A 12,126-nucleotide genomic window follows, 5' to 3' on the forward strand; every position below is an offset into this window, starting at 1 on the left:
CAATGCTCAGCGAGCTTGACCACCAAGATGGCCGACGCTATGGAGGAATATGAGAAAGAAGCTGGCTGCGTCCCTATTCTCCATCCCGAGGTAAGCTAAGCTGCTGCGGCGGCCCGGCCCGTCTTTCTCCCCGCGGAGGGACAAATCCACACGGGCGGCTTGTGTCTGTGTGGGTAGCGTGCTTTTTTTCGGGGGGAAACTCAGATGTGCCCCCCTGCATCATCACCGAAGGAGGAGGAGGAGAAGGAGGAGGGGAGGTGGGGGGCGGCTAGCAGCTAAGAGCTAACGTTGCTAACAGGGCTAACGGTGCTAACAGGGCTAACGCCGCTAGCTGGCCGCATAACGCCGGCCAGATGTTTAACGTTAACGCCGGGCTCAGCTCGTGCCTCCGCGGTGGCGAGGCCGTGCAGTTAGCCCGTGCGTTAGCGAGGTTTAAACGGTTTAAATCACTTGACAGCCGAGCGGCGTTAGCCTGCCATGCTAAAGTGACCAGCTCAGATGTTTAACGCTCACCTGCAGGGATGTGGGCTCCACTCTCACACGGTCACAGCCGTCAACAGTGACCCCCCTTCACTTAACCCACCACGGTTTCCCTTTGCTTAACGAACCCCAGCTCCACCGCTGCACCTTCAGGTTCACTGTGTTTAGTCTGTAACCGTGGTGCTAGCACGGTTTTGCTATGGCACTCATTGATTTCTCCCCCCCCAAAAAGGGCAAGTGAGTAGCCATTGCTATTGTGCATATTAAATAATATCACTGGGGTAGCAGAATCAGAAATACTTTATTGATCCCTGAGGGGAAATTGGGTAATCAGTGGTATGCATCATCCCAAACACCAAGTAGAGCAACAGCAGGGTATGGAGCAGTCAGGCATGCTGGCTGAGCTGTTACTAATATTTAATAAATTTAATCACGCATAAAGCATGAATTTCCACTAGAGCTGAATGACATATCCTTATCATTATCTAGATATGAACATATGTGATATTGATATCTCAACAGGCTATGATAATGGTAGGGTAGGTAGGTAGATACTTTATTCATCCCGCAGGAAATTCACATTTTCTTCAGCAGTATCCACAGATTACAGATTAAGTAAATAAAATAAAATAAAAAAAAATAGAAATAAAGAATAAGATCTAAGTATAACAGAATAACTTAAGTACAACCCAGTGTGCAAAAAGCAATGTGCAACAAAAAAAACAGAAAAAACCGTGTGCATGGGTGTATAAAATGTGCATAGAGGTAGGTCAATGTGCAAATTTAGAAGAAATATACAGTATACACATGATAAATAGCAGTAAGCAATATAAACACTATGAACAAGGATTATAAAAAGATAGGAATATGAACAATTTCAATTATTGTACTGTATTAACAGTTAAACAGAAGTAATAACAGTTAAACAGCAGTGGAAAATAACCTGACCTGAGGAACACGCTCCGACCGAGGTTCAGAGTTAGTGTGAAACCATGAGACCAAGACCGTCGACAATGATGATATCAAATCTAGGGTTAGCCTCAGACAGTGGTCAGTCTCTTCTGATCAAAAATTATTCTGTGAGGTAACTGCATTTTCTATAGCCGTTTGGTATAATTGTGCTGTTTTTTGAAGAATGCTCAGTTTTCACTGCTGCTGCTCTTAAAATGTTGTTGAAGTGTTGTGTCGAAGCAGAGGCTGCAGCAAAATGTTTGATTTTATTTTATTTTTTTTCCAATTTTTAAAAACTTTTTAAAATTTATTTTGATACAGCCTAAGACAGTGACTTGTCTGTTCTTATATTTCTTCACAATATTTTGTGAAGTAATTGCCTTTACTACATCCATTTGGTAGTATTATGCTGTTTTTATGCTTTTTTTTTTTTTTTTTGGGAAGAATCCTCAATTTTTACTGTTGCTTAAAATTTTAATTAAGTGTTGAACCCATAGTCATGTTGTATATCATATTGATGCAGAAATGTTTGGCATGAATATGGAGGTGTGAAATTTTGTCCAACTCAGGCATGCTGATTGATTACTACAGTCAACTAAAAAATGAATTAGAATTGCCTAGTTAATAAAATTAAATGCAGTATAAAGAATGAATTCCCGCCAATCATGTCTTTAATATCAATGAACAAAATAAAGCAAACATTGAAAATTAAAATTATAAAAAATTATTAGGCAAGATGAACTATTAAGTAATATTATTAAATATATATTTTTAAATGAATGAATTTACATAAATAAAGCAAAATCAAAAACAAGCATAAATGTGATTAAAATTGCTAAATATATAAAATTAAATTTTAAAAAGTGAGGAATGAATCTGCATTGTATCTTTAATATTAACTAAATAAACACTGAAAAAAAAAAATATATATATATATAACAAAAATTTAAGTAGACAGACAAGACAGACAGCAAGATGAAGTATTAAATAATATTTAAAAAAATATGATAAATTGATTTCCATGAATAAAACAAAACACAAATTGCAAAATGTAATTAAAATTCCATTAAATTACAAGGATTAAGATTAAACAAATGAAATATTATTGAGGTGATCAATGGTAACTGTCCTAACAATGGTGCAACATTTTTTTTTTTTTTTTTTTAGTTATTTTTTAGCATGACATTAATCTGTATATTGTAAAATTGTGTCAAACAGATGTAACATTTCCTGCAGCGGTCTATTCAAAGCATTGCTTGATGCTTTCCTGTAAATATAATAGATTTTGGTTTATAATGGTGGTCATTTGCCCTGTGATTATCACCAGCTGGAGATCAGTGTTTGTTTACCTTTTATATTTACCACTATATGATTGAATTATCATTGCTAGGTACTGTTTGCAGGTAGCCACAGAGCTTAGTCGTGCTGTGGCTCAGGAGCGGTCCATTATTGGCTTATATTAGATTTCGCGTCTTTAACAAACATCCCGGGGGCCGGTTCATCAGCAGATATTATCTTTGTGCAGCAGCTAACCAGGTCATCAGGAAGGGGCCTGAGTAGTAATTTGTTTTTGCACAGGCGCCCTTGGATTGCTTTCTTCTGATGGTATCTTCATGCGATCTTACAGATTTGTTTTTCATTATTAAGCTCTAACCAACAGGTCAGGAACGTATCTACACCTGGAGGGTCGGACGGTGTTAGTCCAAGCTGTATGACAACTAGTGGTGGCAATAGGTTGTTTTCTTTTGCACGTTAACATAGCTGAAATATTTCTTATGCAGTCTGGTCTAAACAAGCAGGTAAAAGTGCTGAGTGTTGTTCACTGTTGAGCTTCGACTTGGTGTCATGAAACCACCTGTATTTGCATGTTAATGTGCTCTCAAACATGTTTTCCTAGGTTTGCAGTGAGCTCACACGTAGGACTTTGTCAGGGCACCAGAGCTGATGGCTTGTAATGGTATCATGCAGAGTGTCTCTTGATGGCATCCCACAGGCTAGTCTTTTCTTCCTGGATTCCTTCTCTGACAGCAGATCACCAGGAAAAATAATAAAATTGGTCCTCAAGATGCCAACCATAACATGTAAATTCTCTGAGCTCTCACCTTGTCGTTGTATTATCCCGTCATAAAACCAGACAGTCTCAGCAGCCAACACTACGGTGAATGAAAGCCTCTTGGCAGTAGATGAGATGAGGATGTAATCTGAAACCATGCGCTGGCAATACTTCATCCTGAAGTGAAATGGGTGGCAGCGGCGCTTATTAACCAGATCTAATTATGTTAGCCGAGCTCACTGATAATTTACTCATGATTAGAGAGTTGGCCAGGATGGAGAGAGAGAGAGGATAACCTGTAAACCTGTAGATTTCTGGTTGACTCTCCTGTGCAGGTTGGAGGGCGACTGGACTGTGGGTGACATTCTGTCTTTTTGCATGAACCACCACACCATCACTGCTAAAGTGCACTTAAGCAAGGCACTTACTTTGAAAATTGTCAAAGTGTGCACTGTCCACTGATGAGATGCATGCACGCAGAGGGCCGTGTTTGTCATAGGGATATGCAGAAAGACCAATTACCTTGTGCAAACTAGTCAATAAAGTCATCTCAGATTTGCATGTTAATCATTTTGCTGAAGGTGTTATCTAGACTGACTTCCAACATGTGTTTCCAGTCCTCTCCTATCTTGCCTTGTTGTATCTTAGATAAAATGCTTTCTCTTAGTCCAGGACTGATGTAATTAACCCATTGTCAGCCCTAGCCGATTGTCGCAGGTCGTGGCTCTTTGACACTTTGGAGAATCCAGTATCATAACAGGGAGGGGTCTCTTCATTAGTGGAAACCACCATCTGTTCTTTGCTCCCTTGACACACACAGTACAGGTAGTTTGTGATCTTTCTTTCTTTCTTTCTTTCTTTCTTTCTTTCTTTCTTTCTTTCTTTATGTGAATGTCAGTGCTTGGTGTAGCCTGCTTTTGAGAGAGCTGAGACCAACTCGAACAAAAAAGCCAGTATGAACTTGCTGTTGGAGGCATAGCGAGGGCCCGAGGGCCGAAGCTGTCGCTGCGGTGAAGGCGAGAGCGAGCACACCAGTAAAACAGTTCCTGGCTGGACAGCGCTAGACATTTGTCTCACTTTTAAACACTTTTGAGCCACTTTAGACCTATTGTTGTGGGTCAGAGATACATTATGTGACATTTATGTGTTCCTTTTCATGGAACTGTAGTTTTAGCATGGGTGGCTCCAGTGGGGCTGTGCTTTATTCATAGCGCTACACTGGAACCCATCAAGCTGGCTGTTTTAGTGCCCTTGAGCTGCAAAGGGTAACAGGGCTGCAACTAAATGATTATTTACATTTAGGGCTGGCTGGGTGATACACATTATCAATATGATATCCACCTACTGATGCACTGTATTAAAAAATGATTGTGCATATGGTAGTATTTTTTCTCATTGTTGTAACTTTATGGTTGTAATGGACTACATTTACATCTAACATGTTTTGAAATACAATTGATACAATTATATGTATTCAATCAGCAGTCACATGACTACCATGATTTTGTATGTACACCTGTGATCAGTCTCCTAATGAGCAAGCTGAAGCAACATCCAAATGGCATTGCCTGCCATATTTTTTATTTTTCAGTTTTAAAAGAGGTAGAAATGACTTATATCTTGATCAAGTGGGTCTGGAACTTTGTTGTTGTGTGCCGTGATTTCCTGTGCTTAACCATCACCTGAAGACAGCGATTAAGACTTGGGGTGCTCAGAAGACATCCTTTTTGTATCGTGATATGAGGGTAGATATCATCTGGGATTTGGTGATATCGCATAAGTTTTGCCTGTTCCTGGTTTAAAGGCTTAATTACAGTAAAGGGATGCAGTTTTTTGACTGTTAGACCATTGTAGGTGTTTTATTATTTGTCTTTACCTGCCTGAACATCACAGTCAAATTGCTAATAATTGTTTTTCAAACTTTTTTTCTGTGAACATATCTTATGAAAGCACCAGTTGTCATCCCAACAATATCAATATTGAGGTGTTTTGGTCAAAGATGTTGTGTGATTGACTTTGTTCATGTTGCTCAGCCCCTTTTTCATTGCCAGTTATTCTGTCGATTACTTTTTCAATTCATCATTAAGTTTATAAAGTGTCAAAAATATTGACAAATGCAAGGAGGAATTCAGCAAAGCACAAAGTGAGGTCTTATAATTGCCTCCTCAGTCTAACCAGCAGCCAAAAAAATCCAAACAATTACATGTAGTAATTATATGAACTGAGAAAAGTAAGAAAATCTGGACATTTTAGTGTAGCTGTAATCAGTAAATGTTAGGGGTTTTTGATGAATTGTTAAAGGAATTAAGGGATTATTGAAATCACCATCAGCTAATTTTCTGTTTGTCAGCTAATCGATTGATTGGCCAGTTGTTTCGGCACCACAGGGAGCGCAGCCCGTACGCCAGGCAGTGTTTGTGCCATTAAGCAACTGAGGGAACCACAACTCTCGCTTGTACTTGCTCCAGGGATTTGTTTCTCCATCCTTGTAGGAGTTAAGCTGTTAAGTGGCATCGTCTGCTGTGAGTTTCGAGGCGTTGCAGCCGCCAGATTCCTCAAATCAATCACAGCACAGACAGCATCCATAAAATGACCTTTTTCTCGTCTTGAGGGATGCAGCTGCATTGTTCCTGGAGCGCCTGAGCACAATGGGCCTGTCTTGGTAAAAATGCCATTGACTGGTGGAAGCCTCGTCATGAATTTGTCAAATTTTTTGTTTTGCTATACACACTTGGCTCAGAGTTCCTCCTCTTTTCAGTAACGTGGTGGGAAAGTGGGTCACGTCTCAGACTGTAGTGAGAGCGGAGGGAGGCAGAGCGTGCACGGCACCTGGATTGAAAGCATGTGAAGTTCAGCCGCACACTCACAGGGGCGTTGCACCTCATCCCTCACAACCATTTGAACGTTTTGTCTAATGAATGGAAATACCTCTGCAAACATTTCCTGTTTCTCGTCATGTAAAGGAGGGGGAAATTCCTCAGCTCCTGATCTCATTCTGAAATGCAAATCATCGTTTTTGCATAATAGGCCCATAATGACAGGAGACCGGCATGGCTGATCATTTTGGGGCTTCTGTGGAGAAGGCCCATTTTATTTCCTTGTACCGTTTCCTTGATAACAGAGAGTCTCTCCTCACTGTCCTCTGGTCCATGGATGCAAACTGCAGCTGGATGATTGAATTGGCACTCTCAGATGGCCCTCATTTTCCACTGAATCTGACCGTGAGCGTTGGCTGCAGCTCGTGATGCTGAAGAAAGAGCGCAGTGACAGTGCAGTCTGGTCTTAGCAAAGCAGTCAGTGGAGGTGGCAAGTGTCTGAGTAAATGGCACTCATGTCATTTGTGGACACGAAACACTTTGGTTTATTTGTTTATGCTTGCTGTTTAGCTTCAAGATTGGAAAACATGATTGCACTATTGCTGCCATGCTGCTACTACTGTTATTGCCACTATTCCCTGATACCGACTACAAATATTGACTAATGTGAATACTGATCTAATCCATTACTTTTACTCAACAATGTTGGCTTAGACTGTTAATTTGGATCCACTGGACAAAACAGTTGCTGTAAAATTCTTCCCCCCCCCCCCCCCCCCCCCCCCCCCACTATTTTGAGAAATATGGGCTTCTGTTTGCCAAAATACAGAAAAGCAAGACAGTTTTCTTTTATTTATGACATAGAGCTCAGGGCTTTGACTATTAGGTGTTATCTTGCGTCTAGAGGGGTAACGACTCAGTTCACGAATCAATTCATGATACAGGGTTCATGATTTGATATTTGAAATTTCTTCGGCATAATCAATGCAAAACAATTTTTCCTTTTATTTGAAACAAAAAATTTGAAAGTGAATGCTTGAATATATGTATATGAAAAAAGTGATATCTTAAATCACAAAAACAAAGCAAAATCATGAAGGTGGGACATCCTCAATCTCCAGGTGCTTCAGGCTTAATCTTTTTGGAGTCTTACTTTATTTTTCTCCCTAGTTTGGCTCTGGATGGTGTGGTCCGTTTGGTATTTAATATGATAGAAGTTCAAGATACCATTTTAGTAGACTGATTGTGATATAACGTGCTTGCTGACAACGAAGCCATGCCACCTACATCTATATTTTCTTACTCCATCCAACTCCAGATTTGAAAAAATAGCTAGCGTACAAATAAAGAAAGATTTTCCCAATGGGTCTTTCAGTTTATTTTTGTTATTTTAGCTTTCCTGTTGCTATTCCTATCTTGAGGTGGCAGAAACGTTTCTGTTGAGAGTCGATCCATTAGTGTAAATTTTGGAGCTGTGAGTAACTTGTCCCTTTCTGCAGCACACTGCATTGTGGGACAATAGCGTACAGAAGCTGCACACTTCAGATTGAGCGGATTGATTATCTATGTTGATATTCTTGAGTATGCTTCATTTCCAAATTTTTACAGTGTGAACACACTACATAATCAAAACCTGGTTAGAATGAGTATGTAGCATCCTTCCAGTCCTCAGTATTGGTGCATCCCTGCTACTATCACTACTGCTACGGTTACTCTGTCAATAATAAAACAGCAGACAAAAGCAAGCCTATAAACATGCATTTTTAGAAGTGATTTAAAATCAGTTATTTAATTGGCTTGTCCAGATAGCTCAGAGATGACAGTTTAAGGGCTTGGAAAATTCAGGGATGCTCCTAACTAGTGATGAATTGCTACTCCATACCGTTGGTGCTTTTTTTTCAGATTTGGAATCGTTTGCTAGTGTTGCTGTCCAACATTTTTAGCTCGAGGCACGTGACCCCAACCCCCGAGGAGCAGTTGCCATATGTCCAGCTGGCCAAGTCCCATTGACGAAAACCAAGCCCGCTTCCTCACTAAACAGATGAGGCTCAGACCTTCGATCAATGGCTAGCGTGAAATGGATAATATGCTCGGTGGATAATATTATCTCCTCTCACTCACCGCTGCCTGCCTGGTTGTTGCTGCGTGCCTCACTAACCAGCAGCTGCCTAATTAAGAGTCTAAAAAAAAATGCTCAGGCTGCAATTACTGCTGCTGGTACAGATGCCATCAGCAGCTTTGTAGATAGCAGGAGGGCAGGAAGTGAAGGAGCGGGGCTGTCATGTTTGGCCTTGGGTCAGAGGTTACCTCCAGGGATTGTGGTTAGGTAATTTAACATCTGGGTGTCCGGGGTTTAGAGCCAAGCCGGCACTTTCCTTCAACAGGCAGGAAAGCTTTCTCTCCCCCTCTCTCTCTCTTTTTCTGTCGGAGAACTGTGAACACTCTTCCCTCGACTGGATATTAAGATGAAGGAAGTGGCTTGGACTTCTAGTTTCTTTCCGAGGCTCTGTCCGTCAGTCCGGTTAAGGAAAAACCTCACAAGCGTAATCGACTCACGAGCGCCCGCCCGCCCACCCCCTCTTTCCTCTCGCAGCCAAGTTAGGTTTTTTTACTCATTGAGTTACTCCAAATAGCACAAGAGATGCTTACAGCCGATCCTGTGGATTGGTAAATGACCAGCGTTTGGCACGGAGAAGTATAAAAGCCTCCTGGCAGCTCTGGCTGGAAAAAATACAGGCTGTTCACCTTCATATTCCCCCATCATGCCTTCATCCTCCTCAATTTAATTCACTCTTCAGTAAAATTCTGTCCACTCTCTCATTAGCTCCTATTTTCCTTAATTTCCTTTATTGCATTTCTCCCTTTTATGATCACTTTAGGGTCACAGCCACATGCAATTTTTATCCCTTACCCTTACAATATTGTAATCCTATTGGTTACTTTTAATTTTGATGATTTAGAAATGGAAGTTTATACTACTGTCAAACTGAGTGTAAGTCACTCTGAAGGACCCTAAATGCCCCATGCCATATGTTAACATATTTGATATGTAACATATATATATTATATAACATATGGCATTAGTTCTGTTATTATTTTAATGCAAACACAGTGCTGACAATTTAGCTTACATTGTGATTTACAATGCCTAATGATTTAAAGTATGATATGTTAACATCATTGTAATAATACAGAACACTGTGACAATTTTGATCACGGTAATCATGATTTTGAATTTTTAAATTGCACCATTATAATCTCAATAAGGTCTAAGGACCGAAACATTTAAGGAGTTTAAGTATTTTATTGCAAGTAAGTCGAGTGTGCAGGAGCCGCCCCAAACTGTTTGCAGAGTTAAGATTGTTGAATCAGTGTTGTGCCCTTTCTCACAGGCTGGTCCAGCAGCATGCTGGCCACATGACCTTTCCTTCCCCTCAACTTGTGCTTTCATTTCCTCCATGGTTTCTTTCAGTGAAGAAAACAGAATGGGGTTCATATTTACGGAAGTGAAAAAAAAAAAAAAAAAAAAAAAACTTGAGACTTATTACTACACTTGTCATTTTGAGATTCAGGTGATTATGTTGAATGGCTGTCATGCAGCAAATGTGCCTGTATTTATTGATAAAGTCACAAAAGAGGCAGTGCTTTGATGGCGTCTTACCTCTGTAAATCCACATATTTCTTGTTGAAACAGGATGTTTGGACAGGACACAATGCGGGGGGGGGGGGGCTGCTGCGACTAAGTGGGCGGATTGGACAATAACGAACATGGAAAGTGAGTCAGAACAATTGGACATGAGCCTGTGTTCCACTGTAGCACTGTGATTTAAAACCTGTCTGTGTTAGCCACCCCACATGCTTCCCTCTGCATCTCCTTGCATCGCCTGGGTGTCTGTGCGCTTCCACGTCTGGTTCAGAAGATTCAATAGCAGCGTGAGCAGGGACTGATTTTATCTCTCTCTCTCTATATATATATGTATACACAATCAGATGGCTGAGCTCATGTAGAAACCACATGAGCTCATCACCGCTGTCAAATGTGTTTTTTCCCACCACTGAGCACACTTTGCACTGCATCTGAGAGAGTGGTGGCTCTCTCTGCCCCCCCATTCCCTCTCTACCGCCCCCCAGCTGTTCCCCATGGAGTCAGAATCGCTGGCTCAGCACTTCGCCTTCGGGCCTGTAGGGAAGCCCGGGCGAAACTCTGAGGCGAGATGGCAGGATTCTGCTGCTCTGAGCCTCTGCTGCCCTGAGCTCCCGCCTCAGGCCAACCACCAGCTCCTTTTTCACAAGCCTGTCATGTCCTCGGCCCCCCCTGAGGCTCCGGCGCTGCCTCGTTTCTCCCTCAACATCATATTCATGCAAGCAGCAACGCAGCCAAAATGGCCTCAGCGCCTGCTTGATAGTTTAAATAAAGACTTTCAGGACTGGTGCTGGGCCAGCAGTAAGAGATCACTGTTTTGTGGCTAAAATGTGATGCAGCACAGGATAAAATAAGGGATACAAGCTACACAGGGATTCAAACCTCTAACCCTAGCAGTATAAGTGCCTTGCTCAGCCTCTATTGAGCCACACAAGGCCATTGTATTCCATTCATAACAGCCTTCTCTATGATAAATAGTTTAATACCTTTTTTTAAATTAAATTCAAGTGAATATCTTTCAGGATTTGGCCCGCGATAAATGTTAGTGGTTCTCAAAGTGAAGCTCGGGGACTCCTAGGGTCCTTGCACAGGTTCCTGGGGGTCTGCACCAAAATGAGAAACATATTGACCCCACAGTAATTTAATTCCCTAGAAATGATCTCAATTAGAGAAAGAATAGATTTTCTACTCACAGGTTTTACTCTCACCAGTGTTACCTCATTGTTTGGAGTGTAAACCAGCACAATTCAATACCAAATCAATAACAAATATGGGGTCCTTAGGACAAATGGTTCTCAGCGGTTTAAGTCTATTTGGAAATGGTTTTAATAATTTTGGAACCCCCTTTCTCTGCAGTCCTCGGTTGCTGACTCAGAGGTCGACTACTTAGTTAATATCTGTATTTCATTTTTTAAGAATTTGCTATATTTTCTAAAGTTTTCACGTTGTCTTTATGGCGTATTATACATAGATTATAGTTTCCATATCACAATCAATCTGCGATTACACAAAAGGCAAAATAAATAAATAAACAGGCTGAACACTGTCGCCACTCAAGACCTCATCAGTGACAGCATCTAGCTCTGGATTATGGCTGCCACTGCTCAAATGGGGATCAGGATAATCTGTCCATTAACTGCCATATCTCAGCCCGACCAGTTGCAGTGTAATGATGCTAATTCCAACCTCGGAAGTGGAGGAAATGACTGCCTTCTGCCAGAGGCTCGAACCTGATCCTAATCCTGAAATGAGAAACAGTTGTTCCGTCTATTATAACTCTGTGTATTTATATAGTGATGAAATGTAGACGGACGGTGAGATTCAGGTGAGATTAAACGACTAGAAGAGGCTCATAAAAACGTCTCGCCTCAAAACCAGCACAAGGACAAAAAAAAAAACTAAAAACAAAACAAAAAGTAAAGACCCCGCTCAGTCAGTTAACAGTCTAAAGGAGAACAGAAACAACATGACAGAAAACTGTACTGCAAAAATACGGGAAACAATATGTGAAATCAAACGAATTCAAAACAGCTCCGACGAGGAAAATGAACTCACCTTGAGGATCCTTTACTCCGTGACAAGATGGTTTGAAGATATCATCATTTTAATCACATAGACTATAGGGTTTTCATATTTAATTCACTTTAACTTCCCTTTTCTTTGAATGCATGTTGTTTTTCTGC

The 12,126-nt window shown here is 41.0% G+C and overlaps 1 protein-coding gene across 1 annotated transcript in view; it reads left to right on the forward strand.

Moving 5' to 3' along the window:
- Positions 1-12,126, forward strand: part of zdhhc17 (zDHHC palmitoyltransferase 17) — a 49,153-nt gene continuing 37,027 nt past the window's right edge. The window contains exon 1 of the mRNA XM_030045468.1: positions 1-90. Coding sequence (XP_029901328.1) covers positions 28-90 — 63 coding nt within the window. The 5' untranslated portion in view covers positions 1-27. The remainder of the gene's footprint in view (positions 91-12,126) is intronic.

Source organism: Myripristis murdjan, chromosome 23 (assembly GCF_902150065.1).
Source record: "Myripristis murdjan chromosome 23, fMyrMur1.1, whole genome shotgun sequence".
Taxonomy (NCBI): Eukaryota; Metazoa; Chordata; class Actinopteri; order Holocentriformes; family Holocentridae; genus Myripristis; species Myripristis murdjan.